At 47.1% G+C, this 23,997-nt stretch overlaps 1 protein-coding gene across 1 annotated transcript in view; it reads left to right on the forward strand.

Moving 5' to 3' along the window:
• LOC136593126 (oocyte zinc finger protein XlCOF7.1-like) overlaps window positions 1-23,997 on the forward strand; it is a 40,760-nt gene that overhangs the window by 8,380 nt on the left and 8,383 nt on the right. The window contains exons 2-6 of the mRNA XM_066588639.1: window positions 10,701-10,803; window positions 11,100-11,279; window positions 11,362-11,485; window positions 11,568-11,632; window positions 23,645-23,977. Of these exons, the coding sequence (XP_066444736.1) occupies window positions 10,726-10,803; window positions 11,100-11,279; window positions 11,362-11,485; window positions 11,568-11,632; window positions 23,645-23,977 (780 nt within the window). The 5' untranslated portion in view covers window positions 10,701-10,725. The remainder of the gene's footprint in view (window positions 1-10,700; window positions 10,804-11,099; window positions 11,280-11,361; window positions 11,486-11,567; window positions 11,633-23,644; window positions 23,978-23,997) is intronic.

A 23,997-nucleotide genomic window follows, 5' to 3' on the forward strand; every position in this document is an offset into this window, starting at 1 on the left:
TACACACATACAGCTCTGCTACATCCACAATACACATACAGTACAGGAGCGTGTACATTACACATACAGCTCTGCTACATCCACAGTACACATACAGTACAGGAGCGTGTACATTACACACATACAGCTCTACTACATCCACAATACACATACAGTACAGGAGCGTGTACATTACACACATAGAGCTCTGCTACATCCACAATACATATACAGTACAGGAGCGTGTACATTACACATACAGCTCTGCTACATCCACAATACACATACAGTACAGGAGCGTGTACATTACACACATACAGCTCTACTACATCCACAATACACATACAGTACAGGAGCGTGTACATTACACACATACAGCTCTGCTACATCCACAATACACATACAGTACAGGAGCGTGTACATTACACACATACAGCTCTGCTACATCCACAATACACATACAGTACAGGAGCGTGTACATTACACACATACAGCTCTGCTACATCCACAATACACATACTGTACAGGAGCGTGTACATTACACACATACAGCTCTGCTACATCCACAATACACATACAGTACAGGAGCGTGTACATTACACACATACAGCTCTGCTACATCCACAGTACACACACAGTACAGGAGCGTGTACATTACACACATACAGCTCTGCTACATCCACAATACACATACAGTACAGGAGCGTGTACATTACACACATACAGCTCTGCTACATCCACAATACACATACAGTACAGGAGCATGTACATTACACACATACAGCTCTGCTACATCCACAATACACATACAGTACAGGAGCATGTACATTACACACATACAGCTCTGCTACATCCACAATACACATACAGTACAGGAGCGTGTACATTACACACATACAGCTCTGCTACATCCACAATACACATACAGTACAGGAGCGTGTACATTACACACATACAGCTCTGCTACATCCACAATACACATACAGTACAGGAGCGTGTACATTACACACATACAGCTCTACTACATCCACAATACACATACAGTACAGGAGCGTGTACATTACACACATACAGCTCTGCTACATCCACAATACACATACAGTACAGGAGCGTGTACATTACACACATACAGCTCTGCTACATCCACAATACACATACAGTACAGGGGCGTGTACATTACACACATACAGCTCTGCTACATCCACAATACACATACAGTACAGGAGCGTGTACATTACACACATACAGCTCTGCTACATCCACAATACACATACAGTACAGGAGCGTGTACATTACACACATACAGCTCTGCTACATCCACAATACACATACAGTACAGGAGCATGTACATTACACACATATAGCTCTGCTACATCCACAATACACATACAGTACAGGAGCGTGTACATTACACACATACAGCTCTACTACATCCACAATACACATACAGTACAGGAGCGGGTACATTACACATACAGCTCTGCTACATCCACAGTACACATACAGTACAGGAGCGTGTACATTACACATACAGCTCTGCTACATCCACAATACACATACAGTACAGGAGCGTGTACATTACACACATACAGCTCTGCTACATCCACAATACACATACAGTACAGGAGCGTGTACATTACACACATAGAGCTCTGCTACATCCACAATACACATACAGTACAGGAGCGTGTACATTACACACATACAGCTCTGCTACATCCACAATACACATACAGTACAGCAGCGTGTACATTACACACATACAGCTCTGCTACATCCACAATACACATACAGTACAGGAGCGTGTACATTACACACATACAGCTCTGCTACATCCACAATACACATACAGTACAGGAGCGTGTACATTACACACATACAGCTCTGCTACATCCACAATACACATACAGTACAGGAGCGTGCACATTACACACATACAGCTCTGCTACATCCACAATACACATACAGTACAGGAGCGTGTACATTACACACATACAGCTCTGCTACATCCACAATACACGGACAGTACAGGAGCGTGTACATTACACACATACAGCTCTGCTACATCCACAATACACATACAGTACAGGAGCGTGTACATTACACACATACAGCTCTGCTACATCCACAATACACATACAGTACAGGAGCGTGTACATTACACATACAGCTCTGCTACATCCACAATACACATACAGTACAGGAGCGGGTACATTACACACATACAGCTCTGCTACATCCACAATACACATACAGTACAGGAGCGTGTACATTACACACATACAGCTCTGCTACATCCACAATACACATACAGTACAGGAGCGTGCACATTACACATATACAGCTCTACTACATCCACAATACACATACAGTACAGGAGCGTGTACATTACACACATACAGCTCTGCTACATCCACAATACACATACAGTACAGGAGCGTGTACATTACACACATACAGCTCTGCTACATCCACAATACACATACAGTACAGGAGCGTGTACATTACACACATACAGCTCTGCTACATCCACAATACACATACAGTACAGGGGCGTGTACATTACACACATACAGCTCTGCTACATCCACAATACACATACAGTACAGGAGCGTGTACATTACACACATACAGCTCTGCTACATCCACAATACACATACAGTACAGGAGCGTGTACATTACACATACAGCTCTGCTACATCCACAATACACATACAGTACAGGAGCGGGTACATTACACACATACAGCTCTGCTACATCCACAATACACATACAGTACAGGAGCATGTACATTACACATATACAGCTCTACTACATCCACAATATACATACAGTACAGGAGCATGTACATTACACATACAGCTCTGCTACATCCACAATACACATACAGTACAGGAGCGTGTACATTACACACATACAGCTCTGCTACATCCACAATACACATACAGTACAGGAGCGCGTACATTACACACATACAGCTCTGCTACATCCACAATACACATACAGTACAGGAGCGTATACATTACACACATACAGCTCTGCTACATCCACAATACACATACAGTACAGGAGCGTATACATTACACACATACAGCTCTGCTACATCCACAATACACATACAGTACAGGAGCGTGTACATTACACACATACAGCTCTGCTACATCCACAATACACATACAGTACAGCAGCGTGTACATTACACACATACAGCTCTGCTACATCCACAATACACATACAGTACAGGAGCGTGTACATTACACACATACAGCTCTGCTACATCCACAATACACATACAGTACAGCAGCGTGTACATTACACACATACAGCTCTGCTACATCCACAATACACATACAGTACAGGAGCGTGTACATTACACACATACAGCTCTGCTACATCCACAATACACATACAGTACAGGAGCGTGTACATTACACACATACAGCTCTGCTACATCCACAATACACATACAGTACAGGAGCGTGTACATTACACATACAGCTCTGCTACATCCACAATACACATACAGTACAGGAGCGTGTACATGACACACATAGAGCTCTGCTACATCCACAATACACATACAGTACAGGAGCGTGTACATTACACACATACAGCTCTGCTACATCCACAATACACATACAGTACAGGAGCGTGTACATTACACACATACAGCTCTGCTACATCCACAATACACATACAGTACAGGAGCGTGTACATTACACACATACAGCTCTGCTACATCCACAATACACATACAGTACAGGAGCGTGTACATTACACACATACAGCTCTGCTACATCCACAATACACATACAGTACAGGAGCGTGTACATTACACACATACAGCTCTGCTACATCCACAATACACATACAGTACAGGAGCGTGTACATTACACACATACAGCTCTGCTACATCCACAATACACATACAGTACAGGAGCGTGTACATTACACACATACAGCTCTGCTACATCCACAATACACATACAGTACAGGAGCGTGTACATTACACACATACAGCTCTACTACATCCACAATACACATACAGTACAGGAGTGTGTACATTACACACATACAGCTCTGCTACATCCACAATACACATACAGTACAGGAGCGTGTACATTACACACATACAGCTCTGCTACACCCACAATACACATACAGTACAGGAGCATGTACATTACACACATACAGCTCTGCTACACCCACAATACACATACAGTACAGGGGCGTGTACATTACACACATACAGCTCTACTACATCAGCAATACACACAGTACAGGAGCGTGTACATTACACACATACAGCTCGGCTACATCCACAATACACATACAGTACAGGAGCGTGTACATTACACACATACAGCTCTGCTACATCCACAGTACAGGAGCGTATACATTACACACATACAGCTCTGCTACATCCACAATACACATACAGCATAGGAGCGTGTACATTACACACATACAGCTCTGCTACATCCACAATACAGACACAGTACAGGAGCGTGTACATTACACACATACAGCTCTGCTACATCCACAATACACATACAGTACAGGAGCGTGTACATTACACACATACAGTACAGGAGCGTGTACATTACACACATACAGCTCTACTACATCCACAATACATATACAGAACAGGAGCGTGTACATTACACACATACAGCTCTGCTACATCCACAATAGACATACAGTACAGGAGCGTGTACATTACACACATACAGCTCTACTACATCCACAATACACATAAAGTACAGGAGCGTGTACATTACACACATACAGCTCTGCTACATCCACAATACACATACAGTACAGGAGCGTGTACATTACACACATACAGCTCTGCTACATCCACAATACACATAAAGTACAGGAGCGTGTACATTACACACATACAGCTCTGCTACATCCATCATACACATACAGTACCGGAGCGTGTACATTACACACATACAGCTCTGCTACATCCACAGTACACATACAGTACAGGAGCGTGTACATTACACACATACAGCTCTGCTACATCCACAATACACACAGTACAGGAGCGTGTACTTTACACACATACAGCTCTGCTACATCCACAATACACGTACAGTACAGGAGCGTGTACATTACACACATAAAGCTCTACTACATCCACAGTACACATACAGTACAGGAGCGTGTACATTACACACATACAGCTCTGCTACATCCACAATACACATACAGTACAGGAGCGTGTACATTACACACATACAGCTCTGCTACATCCACAATACACATACAGTACAGGAGCGTGTACATTACACACATACAGCTCTGCTACATCCACAATACACATACAGTACAGGAGCGTGTACATTACACACATACAGTTCTGCTACATCCACAATACACATACAGTACAGGAGCGTGTACATTACACGCATACAGCTCTGCTACATCCACAATAGACATACAGTACAGGAGCGTGTACATTACACACATACATCTCTGCTACATCCACAATACACATACAGTACAGGAGCGTGTACATTCCACACATACAGCTCTGCTACATCCACAATACACATACAGTACAGGAGCGTGTACATTACACACATACAGCTCTGCTACATCCACAATACACATACAGTACAGGGGCGTGTACATTACACACATACAGCTCTGCTACATCCACAATACACATACAGTACAGGAGCGTGTACATTACACACAGACAGCTCTGCTACATCCACAATACACATACAGTACAGGAGCGTGTACATCACACACATACAGCTCTACTACATCCACAATACACATACAGTACAGGAGCGTGTACATTACACACATACAGCTCTACTACATCCACAATACACATACAGTACAGGAGCCTGTACATTACACACATACAGCTCTGCTACATCCACAATACACATACAGTACAGGAGCGTGTACATTACACACAGACAGCTCTGCTACATCCACAATACACATACAGTACAGGAGCGTGTACATCACACACATACAGCTCTGCTACATCCACAATACACATACAGTACAGGAGCATGTACATTACACACATACAGCTCTGCTACATCCACAATACACACACAGTACAGGAGCGTGTACATTACACACATACTGCTCTGCTACATCCACAATACACATACAGTACAGGAGCGTGTACATTACACACATACAGCTCTGCTACATCCACAATACACATACAGTACAGGAGCGTGTACATCACACACATACAGCTCTGCTACATCCACAATACACATACAGTACAGGAGCGTGTACATTACACACATACAGCTCTGCTACATCCACAATACACATACAGTACAGGAGCGTGTACATTACACATACAGCTCTGCTACATCCACAATACACATACAGTACAGGAGCGTGTACATTACACACATATAGCTCTGCTACATCCACAATACACATACAGTACAGGAGCGTGTACTTCACACACATACAGCTCTGCTACATCCACAATACATATACAATACAGGAGCGTGTACATCACACACATACAGCTCTGCTACATCCACAATACACATACAGTACAGGAGCATGTACATTACACACATACAGCTCTGCTACATCCACAATACACATACAGTACAGGAGCGTGTACATTACACATACAGCTCTGCTACATCCACAATACACATACAGTACAGGAGCAGGTACATTACACACACACAGCTCTGCTACCTCCACAATACACATACAGTACAGGGGCGTGTACATTACACACATACAGCTCTGCTACATCCACAATACACATACAGTACAGGAGCGTGTACATTACACACATACAGCTCTGCTACATCCACCATACACATACAGTACAGGAGCGTGTACATTACACACATACAGCTCTGCTACATCCACAATACACATACAGTACAGGAGCGTGTACATTACACACATACAGCTCTGCTACACCCACAATACACATACAGTACAGGAGCGTGTACATTACACACATACAGCTCTGCTACATCCACAATACACATACAGTACAGGAGCGTGTACATTACACACATACAGCTCTGCTACATCCACCATACACATACAGTACAGGAGCGTGTACATTACACACATACAGCTCTGCTACATCCACAATACACATACAGTACAGGGGCGTGTACATTACACACATACAGCTCTGCTACATCCACAATACACATACAGTACAGGAGCGTGTACATTACACACATACAGCTCTGCTACATCCACCATACACATACAGTACAGGAGCGTGTACATTACACACATACAGCTCTGCTACATCCACAATACACATACAGTACAGGAGCGTGTACATTACACACATACAGCTCTGCTACATCCACAATACACATACAGTACAGGAGCGTGTACATTACACATACAGCTCTGCTACATCCACAATACACATACGGTACAGGAGCATGTACATTACACACACATACAGCTCTGCTACATCCACAATACACATACAGTACAGGAGCGTGTACATTACACACATACAGCTCTGCTACATCCACAATACACATACAGTACAGGAGCGTGTACATCACACACATACAGCTCTGCTACATCCACAATACACATACAGTACAGGAGCGTGTACATTACACACATACAGCTCTGCTACATCCACAACACACATACAGTACAGGAGCGTGTACATTACACATACAGCTCTGCTACATCCACAATACACATACAGTACAGGAGCGTGTACAGTACACACATACAGCTCTGCTACATCCACAGTACACATACAGTACAGGAGCGTGTACATTACACACATACAGCTCGACTACATCCACAATACACATACAGTACAGGAGCGTGTACATTACACACATACAGCTCTGCTACATCCACAATACACATACAGTACAGGAGCGTGTACATTACACACATACAGCTCTGCTACATCCACAATACACATACAGTACAGGAGCGTGTACATTACACATATACAGCTCTACTACATCCACAATATACATACAGTACAGGAGCGTGCACATTACACACATACAGTACAGGAGCGCGTACATTACACATATACAGCTCTACTACATCCACAATACACATACAGTACAGGAGCGCGTACATTACACACATACAGCTCTGCTACATCCACAATACACATACAGTACAGGAGCGTGTACATTACACACATACAGCTCTGCTACATCCACAATACACATACAGTACAGGAGCGTGTACATTACACACATACAGCTCTGCTACATCCACAATACACATACAGTACAGGAGCGTGTACATTACACACATACAGCTCTGCTACATCCACAATACACATACAGTACAGGAGCGTGTACATTACACACATACAGCTCTGCTACATCCACAATACACATACAGTACAGGAGCGTGTACATTACACACATACAGCTCTGCTACATCCACAATACACATAGTACAGGAGCGTGTACATTACACACATACAGCTCTGCTACATCCATCATACAGTACAGGAGCGTGTACATTACACACATACAGCTCTGCTACATCCACAATACACATACAGTACAGGAGCACGTACATTACACACATACAGCTCTGCTACATCCACAATACACATACAGTACAGGAGCGTGTACATTACACACATACAGCTCTGCTACATCCACAATACACATACAGGACAGGAGCGTGTACATTACACATACAGCTCTGCTACATCCACAATACACATACAGTACAGGAGCGCGTACATTACACACATACAGCTCTGCTACATCCACAATACACATACAGTACAGGAGCGTGTACATTACACACATACAGCTCTCCTACATCCAAAATACACATACAGTACAGGAGCGTGTACATTACACACATACAGCTCTTCTACATCCACAATACACATACAGTACAGGAGCGTGTACATTACACACATACAGCTCTCCTACATCCACAATACACATACAGTACAGGAGCGTGTACATTACACACATACAGCTCTGCTACATCCACAATACACATACAGTACAGGAGCGTGTGCATTACACACATACAGCTCTGCTACATCCACAATACACATACAGTACAGGAGCGTGTACATTACACACATACAGCTCTGCTACATCCACAATACACATACAGTACAGGAGCGTGTACATTACACACATACAGCTCTACTAATCCACAATACACATACAGTACAGGAGCGTGTACACTACACACATACAGCTCTGCTACATCCACAATACACATACAGTACAGGAGCGTGTACATTACACACATACAGCTCTGCTACATCCACAGTACACATACAGTACAGGAGCGTGTACATTACACACATACAGCTCTACTACATCCACAATACACATACAGTACAGGAGCGTGTACATTACACACATACAGCTCTGCTACATCCACAATACACATACAGTACAGGAGCGTGTACATTACACGCATACAGCTCTGCTACATCCACAATACAGACACAGTACAGGAGCGTGTACATTACACACATACAGCTTTGCTACATCCACAACACAATACACATACAGTACAGGAGCATGTACATTACACACATACAGCTCTGCTACATCCACAATACATATACAGTACAAGAGCGTGTACATTACACACATACAGCTCTGCTACATCCACCATACACATACAGTACAAGAGGATCTACATTACACACATACAGCTCTGCTACATCCACCATACACTGTAAGAATTTGTCCTCCAAGGGAGGGGCAGCGATGACACACTGGACTTCAAATGTGCATAAACTCTCCAAATTAAAAATAACACAAAGTCCTTATAATCCCACAATGTGTAGCACGTAGGGTGCTCAGGCCCACACAGATGGTATTCCCACCTCAGGCTGTCAGGCGGAACACAAAGTCCATATACACACCCCACCTGGGTTTTGAGGTTAGGGTGGTCACCCCTGTCAACCTCCCGCCTTTCCTGGTTTTCACTAGACCCTGGCCTAGCAGTCCTTCCAGCTCCACTGAGGTGTCTCTCTGGCTCTCTCAGCCAACATCTCCCCTGACTGTAGCAGGAATGCACACTTATTAGAGATGAGCGAACGTACTCGTTTGGAGTGTTTTTGCACTCCAGCACCGCTCTTACCGAGTAACTGACTACTCGGACGAAAAGATTCGGAGGGCGCCGGGGGACGGCATGGTGGAGGGGGGGGGGGTAGCTCTCTCTCTCACCCCCCCCCCCCCACTCCCCCCCCCCCCCCCCGCTCACCCCTGGCGGCTCCCGAATCTTTTCGCCCGAGTAGTCAGTTACTCGGAAAAAGCGGTGCTCGAGTGCAAAAACGCCCGAACAGAGTACGTTCGCTCATCTCCAACACTTATATCCCACTTCCTGACCACACCTGTGCGCAGTTTCCCTTTTCTCAGGCTGCCGACTTCTCCCTGCCTGGGTCGGCTATCAGTCAACCTAATCTGGGTTGGGGAGAACCCTGTCAGGAATTTGATTTGCCTGTAGTTCGGGCTTCATAAAACTCTGACAGGTTCCTTTTAATATCTCCTTATCGGGGTTTTCCTATGACTTGCTTCATAACCACTCCATCTTTCCTGGCTGCTGCTGACCAGGACATGTGACTGCTGCAGCCAATCACTTTTTATGTAATGGGGAAATACTTCTAAATGTTTTCCCTTATTATCTCCAGTAAATTTAGTTTCTTATGTTGTTTGTGTTTTTTACATTGGTTCATATTCTTTTCATTCAAGTTCCTACCAGATTGATTCATCAAAGATGGAGAAGGACAGAAACAAGATGGCAGAAAGTGTATTAAATCTCACCCTAGAGATACTCTTCCAGCTGATTGGGGAGGTGAGAGATTCTGATGATGTCACATTACATCATTCTTATCTATGGTAATAACAGATGATGTCACTGAAGAGGGGAGAGATTCTGATGATGTCACATTACATCATTCTTATCTATGGTAATAACAGATGATGTCGCCGGAGGAAGGAGAGATTCTGATGATGTCACATTGCATTCTTATCTATAGTAATAACAGATGATGTCACTGGAGAGGGGAGAGATTCTGATGATGTCACTGGAGAGGTGATGGACTCTGGAAATGTCTGCAGTGATATTTATTAATGTCTCCCCACATGCAGGATTACACAGTAGTGAAGATGACCTCTAGTGATGGCTGTCGGGCCCCTGTGTGTGATGGGTGGGGAAGACCCCGGAGCCCAATAGTGGGGCCCCCATCTCACCCCCTGATACATGAGGACATCAATGTACAGAAGATTCTAGAACTCACCAACAAGATTATGGAGCTGCTAACTGGAGAGGTGACGCTGCAGGGAATGTTGGGACATTATACAGTAACAGCACTGGAGGCTTCTGGGTAATGACTGTATATTGTATTGTCAGGTCCCTATAAGGTGTCAGGATGTCGCTGTCTATTTCTCCATGGAGGAGTGGGAGTATTTAGAAGGACACAAGGATCTGTACAAGGAGGCCATGATGGACAACCACCAGCCGCTCCCATCACCAGGTAATAGACAGGACTAAATCCACGGGGACTTTATTATCTGTATGTAAAGAATGACTTCAGTGTCTGTCTGTGTTTCCTGCAGTTCCATCCAGTAAGAGAAGCCCACCAGAGAGATGTCCCCGTCCTCTTCTTCCACAGGACCATCAGGTAGATGGAGATGTCCCTCTGATCTGTAGAAGGGCTGTGAAGCTTTTGTCTTTGGTCTTATTAGATGTCTTGCACTTGTGTGATGAGGCCGGTGGAGATGGCAGAATTACCGCTGACCAGAGACTAGAGATGAGTGAGCACCAAAATCGTCGGGTGCCCGTTGCTGGAGTCGAACTTTCCGTGATGCTCGAGAGTTTGTTTCGAGTTGCGAACCCATTGAAGTCAATGGGCGACTCGAGCATTTTTGTATTATCACCCATGCTCCGCTAAGGTTTTCATTGGTGAAAATCTGCAAAACCAAAGAAAGTGATGGAAACGACACAGAAACAGATAGGGCAGGCGAGGGGCAACATGCTGGGCTGCATTTCAGGTTCCCAGGTTCCACTATTAAGTCACAATAGCGGCAAGAGTGGGGCCCCCCCCCCTAACAATTTTTACTTCGGGCAAACCCTCATTAGCAAGGCACACCTTAGCTAAGCACCACACTACCTCCAACCAAGCACAATCACTGCCTGCGGGACACACCGCTGCCTCTTCTCCTGGGTTACATACTGCCCAACCCCCCGCACGACCCAGTGTCCACACCGCTCATAAAAGTGTCCCTGCACAGCCTTCAGCTGCCCTCATGCCACACACTGCATGCATAGCCACACCACCCTCATGTCTATTTCTCAGTACATCTGCCATGAGGAGGAACCGGAGGCACACACTGCAGAGGGTTGGCAGGGCCAGGCAGCGATCCTCTTTAAAAGGGGCGGGGCGATAGCCCACAATGCTGTACAGAAGCAATGAGAAATCCAATCCTGTGCCACCTCCATCAGGAGCTGCAAACGTGGGCATAGCAATGGGGAATCTGTCAAGGTGTCGCATAGCTCAATCGACACCGCAATGGGAAAAGCCATCTGCACTCTGCCCCCTACCCAAGTCAGTCAGTGTCTTTGTGCCAGACAGGTCAAACACTGCGATGGGAACTAAGTGGGCACCAACAGCATAGAGGGGTCCTAGGCAACCCAAGACATGAACAAAAAATAAATCTGAGCGGCCAAACATGGCAGACTTGCACCGCGCCCACGACATAGGCCTCGGCCCACAGCTTCAGCAATTGTAGGCAGGAAGCGGACTTTCACTGCACCCAGGACATACACCTTTGCACAAACCCTCAGCAATCGTGGGCCTACAGCGGACTCCAATGCTAGCGTAGCTGTGCACATCTCATTAGCGCTGTATTGGTCCTGTAGTTTGTCCCAATGCAGTGCCCCGGATAGTAGAGCTAACGTCAGATAAAATACAGGTGGGCTTCGGCCCACACTGCATGCCCCAGTCAGACTGGGGTTTTTATAAGTAGACACAGGCAGGTACAACTCCGCAATGGGAATTCCGTGTGCACCCACAGCATGGGTGGGTCCCAGGAAGCCACCGGCGGTACATAAATAAATCCCATTGCAGTGCCCAGCACAGCTGAGCTAACGTCAGATAAAATACAGGTGGGCTTTAGCCCACACTGCATGCCCCAGTCAGACCGGTGTTTTTAATTCATAGACACAGGCAGGTACAACTCCCTAATGTGAAGTCCATGTGGACCGACAGCATGGGTAGCTCCCTGGAACCCACCGGCGGTACATAAATACATCCCATTGCAGTGCCCTGGACAGCAGAGCTAACGTCTGATTAAATACAGGTGGGTTTCGGCCCAAATTGCATGCCCCAGTCAGACTCGAGTATTTTAAAAGTATACACAGGCAGGTAAATCTCCCTAATGTGAAGTCCGTGTGGATCGACAGCATGGGTGGATCCCAGGAAGCCACCGGCGTTACATTAATAAATCCCATAGCAGTGCCCTGCATAGCTGAGGTAACGTCAGATAAAATACAGGTGGGCTTTGGCCAACACTGCATGCCCCAGTCAGACCGGCGTTTTTCATACATAGACACAGGCAGGTACAACTCCCCTATGTGAAGTCCCTGTGGACCCACAGCATGGGTGGCTACCTGGACCCACCGGCGGTACATAAATACATCCCATTGCAGTGCCTTGGACAGCAGAGCTAACGTCATATTCAATACAGGTGGGCTTCGGCCAAGAATGTTTTCATTGTTGGAGGAGGAGGACGGGGATGTTTTCGAGGCAGTACGTGTCCTGTCCCGGTGTCCATGGTTATATGCACCTTACCAGTAACCGCGTTGGTGGGATAGTGGTCGCAACTGTGGACCTATTAGCGCAGTTTTATTTAGTTGGTTTTCAGAATGTGGCCAGGATTAAGTGGGCCGTGGTGGGGGGCTTTCTTATTGTATAGTTTAAGGTGAAATTCTTGGACTGCCGCCAGACGGACCACTGCGAAAGCATTTGTCAAGAATGTTTTCATTGTTGGAGGAGGAGGGGGATGTTTTTGAAGCAGTACATGTCCTGTCCCCGTGTCCATGGTTATATGCACCTTCCCAGTGAATTAGTAACATTTCAGTGGTAAGAGTAAGGACAGACCCCTGTAACATTTCATTGGCAGCAGTGAGGACAGACCCCACTAACATTTCATTTGCAGCAGTATACATAGACCCCAGTAACATTTCAGTAGTATAAGTATAGACAGACCCCAGTAACAGTTCAGTAGTATAAGTCTAGACAGACCCCAGTAACAGTTCAGTTCCAGCAGTGTAGACAGACCCCAGTCACATTTCAGTTCCAGCAGTGCAGACAGACGCCTGTAACATTTCAGTAGTATCATTAGGGACAGGCCCCAGTAACATTTCAGTAGCAACAGTATAGACAGACCCCAGTAACATTTCATTTACAGGAGTATTGACAGACCCCAGTAACATTTCAGTAGTATCAGTTGCGACATGCCCCAGTCACATTTCAGTTCCAGCAGTGCAGACAGACCCCAGTAACATTAACGTAGAAGCAGTATAGGCAAAGCAGCAGATTCGCATTTCCCTGGCAGCAGTGTAGGGAGAGCACAGCATTTGTAGCATTTCAGTAGTAGCAGTATAGACGGGCCCCAGTAACATTTACGTCAAAGCAGTATGGACAAAGCAGCAGATAAACATTTCCCTGGCAGCAGTGTAGGGAGAGCATACTATTGGTAAGATTTCAGTAGTAACAGTATAGACAGGCCCCAGTAACATTTACGTAGAAGCAGTATGGGCAGAGCCCACTATTAGTTACATTTCTGTTATAGCAGTATAGACATGCCCCAGTAACATTTCCGTTGAAGCATTATGGGCAGAGCCCAGTATTAGTTGAATTACAGTAGTAACAGTATACACCAACCAAGGTAACATTTCAGGAGCAGAAGTATCAGCAGACCGAAGTAACATTTCTGTTGCAGAAGTCTAGTCATACCCCTCTAGCGTTACAGTGGCAGAAGTATAGGTAGGCAGAACAGAGTTACATTTCTGTAGCAAAAGTGTAGGCCAACCCCAGAAATAGTGGCGTACCATGAGTGCAGGCGAAGCCCATAAAAATTACTTGGATTACATTGTAGGCGAGGGCTCGAAAAATTGGTGTACCGACAGTACAGATATACCCCAGAAAAATTGCCCATGCCCAACCCAGAGGGCAGGTGAAACCCATTAATCGCTTAGCTTACTGTGGCTTAATTTGTAACTAGGCCTGGAGGCAGCCCAGTCAAAATAAAAATTGGTTCAGGTGGAAGTTTCAGTGCTTTAATGAGAATTGAAACAGATAAATATTATTTTGAAAGGTTATCAGCCTTTTGGCCCACAGAAAAATTGCCCGTTCAGGGTGATTACGTGAGGTTTCAGGAGGAGGAGCCGGAGGAGGAGGACGAATATCATACACAGATTGACAAAGCTCTTTAGGTACCGCTGCTGTCCGCTGGTGGAGAAGAGAAGTCTGGGAAAATCCAGGCTTTGTTCATCTTTATGAGTGTAAGCCTGTCGGCGCTGTCAGTTGACAGGCGGGTACGCTTGTCCGTGATGTTTCCCCCAGCTGCACTAAACACCCTCTCTGACAAGACGCTAGCCGCAGGGCAAGCCAGCACCTCCAGGGCATACAGCGCGAGTTCGGGCCACGTGTCCAGCTTGGACACCCAGTAGTTGTATGGAGCAGAGGCGTCACGGAGGACGGTGGTACAATCGGCTATGTACTCCCTCACCATCTTTTTACAGTGTTCCCGCCGACTGAGCCTGGACTGGGAAGGTGTGACACAGTCTTGCTGGGGAGCCATAAAGCTGGCAAAGGCCTTGGAGAGTGTTCCCCTGCCTGCACTGAACATGCTGCCTGATCTCCGTGCCTCCCCTTCTACTTGGCCCTCGGAACTGCGCCTTCTGCCACTAGCGCTGTCGGATGGGAAGTTTACCATTAGTTTGTCCACCAGGGCCCTGTGGTATTGCATTACTCTCAAACCCCTTTCCTCTTCTGAAATGAGAGTGGAAAGGTTCTCCTTATACTGTGGGTCAAGCAGTGTGTACACCCAGTAATCCGTAGTGGCCAGAATGCGTCTAATGCGAGGGTCACGAGAAAGGCATGCTAATATAAAGTCAGCCAAGTGTGCCAGGGTACCTGTACGCAACATATGGCTGTCCTCACTAGGAAGCTCACTTTGAGGATCCTCCTCCTCCTCAGGCCATACACGCTTAAGGGATGAGAGGCAAGCAGCATGGGTACCCTCTGCAGTGGGCCCAGCTGTCTCTTCCTCCTCCTCCTCAGGCTCCTCCCCCTCCTCCTCCACGCGCTGAGATATAGACATGAAGGTGCTCTGACTATCCAGCGACATACTGTCTTCCCCCGCCTCCGTTTTCGCCCGCAAAGCATGAGCCTTTATGCTTTGCAGAGAACTTCTCAACAGGCATAGCAGAGGAATGGTGATGCTAATGATTGCAGCATCGCCGCTCACCATCAGGGTGGACTCCTCAAAGTTTCCAAGGACCTGGCAGATTTCTGCCATCCAGGCTCACTCTTCTGTAAAGAATTGAGGAGGCTGACTCCCACTACACCGCCCATGTTGGAGTTGGTATTCCACTATAGCTCTACGCTGCTCATACAGCCGGACAAAATGTGAAGCATAGAGTTCCACCGTGTGGGCACGTCGCAAAGCAGTCGGTGCACTGGCAGATTAAACCGATGTTGCAGGGTCCGCAGGGTGGCAGCGTCCGTCTTGGACTTGCGGAAATGTGCGCTGACCCGGCGCACCTTGCTGAGGAGGTCTGACAAGTGTGAGTAGCCTTTCAGAAACCGCTAAACCACCAAATTAAAGACGTGGGCCAGGCATGGCACATGCATGAGGCTGTCGAGCTGCAGAGCCGCCACCAGGTTACGGCCGTTGTCACACACGACCATGCCCGGTTGGAGGCTCAGTGGCGAAAGCCAGCGGTCGGTCTGCTCTGTCAGACCGTGCAACGGTTCGTGGGCCGTGTGCCTCTTCTCTCCTAAGCGGAGTAGTTTCAGCACGGCCTGCTGACGCTTGCCCACCGCTGTGCTGCCACGCCGCGCGACATCGACTGCTGGCGACGTGCTGCTGCTGACATGCCTTGATTGCGAGGTAGAGGTTGCGTTGGAGGAGGAAGGTTTAGTGGAGGTGGCATACACCGCCGCAGATACCAGCACCGATCTGGGGCCCGCAATTCTGGGGGTGGGTAGGACATGAGCGGCCCCAGGCTCTGACTCGGTCCCAGCCTCCACTAAATTCACCCAATGTGCCATCAGGGAGATATAGTGGCCCTGCCCACCTGTGCTTGTCCACGTGTCCGTTGTTAAGTGGACCTTGCCAGTAACCGAGTTGGTGAGGGCGCGTACAATGTTGCGTGAGACGTGGTCATGCAGGGCTGGAACGGCACACCGTGAAAAATAGTGGCGACTGGGGACAGGATAGGGCAGGGCCGCCGCCGCCATAATGTTTTTGAAAGCCTTAGTTTCCACCAGCCTGTAGGGGAGCATCTCCAGGCTGATCAATTTGGCTATGTGGACATTTAAAGCTTGAGCGTGCGGGTGCGTGGCGGCGTATTTGCGCTTTCGCTCCAACGATTCTCTTAGCGATAGCTGGACGCTGTGCTGAGAGACATTGCTGGATGGGGCCGAGGACAGCGGAGGTGAGGGTGTGGGTCCAGGCCAGGAGACGGCCGTGCCTGTGTCGTCAGAGGTCGGTTGGATCTCAGTGGCAGGTTGGGGCCCAGGGGGAGAGGCAGTGGCGCAAGCCGGAGGCGGTGAACGGCCTTCGTCCCACCTTGTGGGGTGCTTGGCCATCATATGCCTGCACATGCTGGTGGTGGTGGCTCCCCGGCTGATCTTGGCGCGACAAAGGTTGCACACCACTTTTCGCCGGTCGTCCGCGGTCTCAGTGAAAACCTGCCACACCTTAGAGCACCTTGGCGTGACGCGAGCGCGTGCTTTGGGAAACAGCTGGGGGATTATTCGCTCTGGCCCTGCCTCTACCCCTGGCCACCCCACTGCCTCTTCCAACCTGTCCTGTGGCTGCAATTGCCTCCCCCTCTGAAGACCGGTCCTCAGTTGGCTTATCACACCAAGTGGGGTCAGTCACCTCATCGTCCAGCGGCTCTTCTTCCGAATCCTCTTTGCGCTCCTCCCTTGGACTTACTGCCCTTACTACTACCTCACTGACAGACAACTGTGTCTCATCGTCATCGTCCTCCTCACCCACTGAAAGCTCGAGACAGTTGCCGAAAGTCCCCAGGCTCATTCCCCGGACCCTGGGAACTTTCCAAAGGTTGGGCATCGGTCACGACAAACTCCTCCGGTGGAAGAGGAACCATTGTTGCCCAATCTGGGCAGGGGCCCGAGAACAGTTCCTGGGAGTCTGCCTGCTCATCAGAATGTGTCATTTTCATGGAGTGAGGAGGCTGGGAGGAAGGAGGAGCAGCAGCCAGAGGATTCAGAGTTGCAGCCGTGGACGGCGTAGAAGACTGGGTGGTCGATAGATTGCTGGATGCACTTTCTGCCATCCACGACAGGACCTGCTCACACTGCTCGGTTTTTAATAAAGGTCTACGACGTGGACCCAAAAATTGTGATATGAAGCTAGGGACCCCAGAAACTGTCCTCTCTCCTACTCCTGAAGCAGGCGGCTGTGATTTGCCTGGATCAGGAACTCGGCCTATGCCCACACCTTCACTTGCAATTCCACATCCTCGCCCGCGTCCACGTCCTCTACCCCTACCCCTACCCTTCAGCATGGTGGATTAAGAATCGAGCAGACACTGAGCAGTGTAAAAAATTTTTGGAATTATTGCCGCGCAGTTGGTGCCTGTCAACGGTTATACAATGCAAAGAGAAGCCTGAGCTAAATTATAAGGAAGGATGCAAGCAGGACGAGCTGAGCACTATGCAGTTGAGATTCACCTCCAGTCCCACAGGCCACGCAGTAATGTGCACTGGGTTACAAGCAGACGGAAAAAAGGAGTCCTTTTTAAAAATTTGTTTTTTTCCAATAAAATGCAGGCAATGGAGCGTGTATTGGACTCTCCTTCTATGGCTGTCTGGCACCGTACACTGCGGCGGCAGCTGTCTGGTAACCCAGAGCGCAGAAAAATATTAGTGCTTTTTAAATGTGCACTTGGAGGCAGAGAGCGCTTACGTAACGCTAACTGCCCCCAGCAAAAAATGCAACTGAAGGCTGAACTGAGGCCATGCAGTGCAATGCTGAGGTACTACAACTCCCAGCAACCACGGAGCTAAATGCACAGGTAGACAGGATTCCACACTACCACTGTCCCTGCCTCACCAATACTTCCCCTATACTACTTAGTACAGACTGCAGCCTGAGAACGCTATAGCTGTAATGGGGCTGCACGCCCGATATACAAAAAAAAAAAAAAAAAAGGCAAAACTGCTCCCAGCACCCACAACAGTAGTGCACTAGGTGAGCTGTGGCCCTAAGAAGGACCGTTGGGGTTCTTGTAGACGCTAACACTCTCCCACCAGCAGCAGCAGCAGCAGCACTCTCCCTAATCTCTGCCAGTGTGTGTCTGAGGCGAGCTCCGGGCGGGGCTGATTTAAATACTCGAGGGTCACTTGATCTCGCCAGCCACTCACTGCAGGGGGGTGGGATAGGGCTGGAACGTCACAGGAGGAAGTTGTAATGCCTTCCCTGCGTTTCTATTGGCCAGAAGATGGCGCAAATCTTTCAGGGAAGGAAATGGAATTGACTCGAACACCGCATGGTGCTCGGCTCGGGTAACGAGCATCTCGAACACCCTAATACTCGAGTATCAAGCTCGGACGAGTACGCTCGCTCATCTCTACCAGAGACATTAGATCAGTTGTGTCAAACTCAAGTATACCAAGGACCACATCAGCGTTATGGTTGCCTTCAAAGGGCTGATTGTAATTGTAAGACTGTAAATGAGGTAGCAGGCTGGATTTGATCCAGGGACCTTAATTTGACACATATGCATTAAATGAAGTCCGTGGGGAAAGAATGATCAAGGTCCGCTTTTCCTAAAACGTTATCATTTTTTGGAAGTTTCAACACTCAACAAGCCACAAGTAAACAATGCAACTGAATTTTGAACCCTGTAATACATGCAGGGTGTATTTCTAAAGCTGAAAACATGGCTGAGAGTTAAATAATTAAAAATATATTTCTGTCTTTCCCTTAACCCCTTAGTGACGGCCCCATTGCCTTTTTATGTCCTTGCCTGCTGGGCTTAATTCCTAGAGGACGTAAAAACATGCCTCCTCTAGGAATGAAAGCCCTGCAGGCTCAGGACGTGATTGCTCCATGCTGCCGGTTACCGGAGGTAGCCGACAGCATGGAGCTGTCATCCAGGACTGCGGGACCCCACCCCCGGTCACACGATCACCAGTATCCACCGGATACCGGCGATCGCATTAAAGTTACCAAGAGTTAAAAGCAGTTGAGATTTCAGCTCCCCTTACGGATCAGATCCATAAGCTGAGCTGAGAGTACTCACCCCCCACTCCCACCCCCACCCCCGTCCTCCGCGCCGTCCGGCATCATCTTCTTTCTTCCTGGTCCTGCCGCCGGCATCTGCTCGCCAGACGCATTATGTCACGCGCATGCGCAGGGAGCCGTGAGGCCCGGGGAATTTAAAAACTCCCTGCTCCCGGCTAGTATGAGTAGCCGAGAGCAGGAAGCTGTCACTGGAAGCTGCTGTATGCAGTTCCCGGTCACATGATCGCTGCTATCCAATGGATAGCAGTGATCATGTAGAAGTAAATAAAAAAAGTTTAAAAAGTGAAAAAAAAAAAGAAAAGTTCATATCCTATGGATCATATCCATGAGGGGAGATGAAATTAGGTACCTAAGGCCCCCAGATTTATCCGCGGACCTTGCCCAGCTTCTGCGCACGCGTCCGTTGCCAAAATGGCAGACGCAGGCGTAAAAGCCACAGATTGGCGGGGTAATTTAAAATCTCCCCGCAACTGGCTACTAAATGTAGCCAAGACCCTGGAGATTTCATGGGGTGTCATGGTACGCTTTTCCCAGTCATGTGATCACGGTTATCCAATGACCCCTGACGGGATCCTTATCTGCGGACCTTTCCCCAGTTTTGGGGCATTCGGCCGTTGCCAAAATGGCAGACGCAAGCGCAGAAGCTGGGGAGGGCAAGGGGAAATTTAAAATTTCCTTGCTCCTGGCTAAAGGTAGCCAAGAGCATGGAGATGTCACGGGGGGCCGCAGTGAGTGGTCTTCAGTCACGTGATCGCTATTATCCAATGGATAATGGTGATCACGTAAAAGTTAAAAGACAGTTAAAGTTTGACGCTCCGTTCAGTTTGGGCCCCGTTGTGCATCCAGACAGAAAATTAGGGCCACAATGGGTATGTTTCTGAACACAGGACAAATGGAGGTATACATTTTGGGGTGAATGTCTGCATTCCTATGTATGCTGTACAAAAAAAACTACTTTTAAAATGACATAATTGCCAAAAAAACAAAAATCATAATTTTTTCCTTCTGCTTAGCTTCGATTCATTTAAAAACGGTGGAGTCAAAATACGCAGTACACCCCTAGATGAATGCATTAAGGGGTGTAGTTTTTAAAATGGGGTCATTTTTAGGGGTTCTCTATCGTTTCAGCCGCTCAGGGCGTCTACCAGTGTGCAATAGGGCCTGAAACCCCTTCAACCAAAATGTCTGTTCTGAAAACCACCCACTGCTGCTTTCGGTTAGGGCCCCATTGTGCATACGGACAGAAGATTAGGGCCACAATGGGTATGTTTCTGAACACAGGACAAACGGGGGTATGCATTTTGAGGTGTAAATCGTTATTTTCGTGTGCACTATAGAAAAAAAATCCTGTGTTAAAAATTATGTATTTGCAAAAATGTGAAATTTTATTTTTCCTACTCTAAATTGCATTCATTCCTGAAAAGAAACTGTGGGGTCAAAATACTCCTGACCCCCCTCAGTGAATACACTAAGGGGTGTAATTTTTAAAATGGGGTCACTTGTGGGGTTATCTATAATTCTGACACCTATGAGCCTTTGCAATCTTGGCTTGGTGCCGGAAAATAAAGTGTTCCTCAAAATGTTGATAATTAATGTTAAATTTGTACGTCTCTTAAATGGTTAAAAAAATGACAGTTTTTCAAACATGCGTCCAGAATAAAGTAAAGAGATGGAAATATATATCTTAGCAAAAATTTCTACAATATGTTTGCACATATTTGAGATATTACAGTTGAAAATGTGAAAAAAAGACAAATTCTGTGGGTCTATTTTTACCACCTAATTAAAGTATAATATGTGGCGAAAAACAATATCAGAATCACTGGGATATGCAAAACCTTTACGGAGTTATGATATGTTAAGTGATACACGTCAGATTTCCAAAATTTGCTCCGTTACTAAGGCGCAAACAGGCTTCGTCACTATGGGGCTAAAGCACCACTCTGGCAAAAACCACATTTTCCCATCCCTGTACCCCTCCTCTGCTTTTCTGCTGTGTTCTAAATGTCTCTGAATATTTCCTATACATTGCAGTTACTTCCATGGAGTGCAGTCTTTTGTCTACTTACCAGGCACTGTTCTGATGTTAAGATCTGTCCCTCCTTTGTCTTCCACTCTTCTAAGCAATCAATCCTATGGTGCATCAATATTACATGATTAGTTAGTACCATCTCTGCCTGCTGGGAGGTGATATTATTAACTTCTGCATTCACCTAAGTAACCTATAGACCACGAGTACACAGTCAGGTGGCTGAACTGTCATCTCTTTCACTATAAATGTTTGACAAGAACTGCTAATCATCAGCTGTAACTGTGATAGGAGTCTCCGTATCCCCCTCTAAAGAGCTTGTCTGGTAGGATCCATCACACAAGAATTATGCTTACTGTAAAACGGACTTTTTGGGATGAACATAAAGCGCAGTAAATCTGAGATGTTCAGAATTGAAACCACATAACATACAGTGTGTTTAGCCATGTTAAATATACATATGTATGATGTACCTGAGGGTATCATTGAGTCGCCATGTAATATCTACTGTATGTCCAGTTTCTAGACCTGCAGCTATGTAGCAATCAGAGTACCCCGTTTCCCCGAAAATAAGACATGTCTTATATTAATTTTTGCTCCCAAATATGCGCTACGTCTTATTTTCAGGGGGTGTCTTATTTCGCCGCGGCAAATCCGTCTGTGGCTGCTAATCCCTCAATTGGCCAGCTTTGTGGACGAAATTTCTCAGAAATCTCGTCCACATGGGACAGCGAATCTGTCACGGCAAAGCTGGGAGAAGCCAGTGTTGTGGTGCGGATTCACTGGCCACAGAAACGGAAAAGCGTGCAGCCAGGTCGCTTCAAAACCCGCGGCTAAGTGCCGTGGGTTTTGAAGCAGCGCTTTCCCGGCGGAAATCTCGCTGTTTATCGCTGTGGCCAAACTGCGAGATTTCCGCTGGAAATACGCTCTGTGAGAACCCAGCCTTAAGAATCACACACAGGTTGCCTGACTCACACACAGAGCCATGAAAAAATAAGGGCTGTAAAGTAACGTACCTGTCTGCAGACTTTAATTACCCGTACCGTATCACCGACAGAAGGTTCTGTACCACTTGTAATCAGGGATGGTATTGCAGCTTCCGGCCACCAGGGGGAGCTCATCACAGCAGACGTGTACAGCAGGAACAGAACATACAGTATGGCATTTTCCAGCCAGCAGGGGGAGCTCACGACAGCACACTCGTACAGCACCGCAGGGACAGGATAACGGCAGCAGGAGAAGGGGTAACGGCAGACTGCAGATCTACCGATACATCTGGAGGTTAGCGACAACGGGGATGGCAGCAGGGGACAGCCCTCTTGACTTGCCTGCACATTTACAAGCGATGGCCGTGGAACATCGGGAACATCGGGTGGCAGGTGACTGTCTTCATATCCTGCATGCAGCTGCTCTGCAACGGACGGTGAAGGTAGGGGACAACAGCGGTGG

This window comes from Eleutherodactylus coqui, unplaced genomic scaffold (genome assembly GCF_035609145.1).
Source record: "Eleutherodactylus coqui strain aEleCoq1 unplaced genomic scaffold, aEleCoq1.hap1 HAP1_SCAFFOLD_128, whole genome shotgun sequence".
Classification (NCBI taxonomy): domain Eukaryota; kingdom Metazoa; phylum Chordata; class Amphibia; order Anura; family Eleutherodactylidae; genus Eleutherodactylus; species Eleutherodactylus coqui.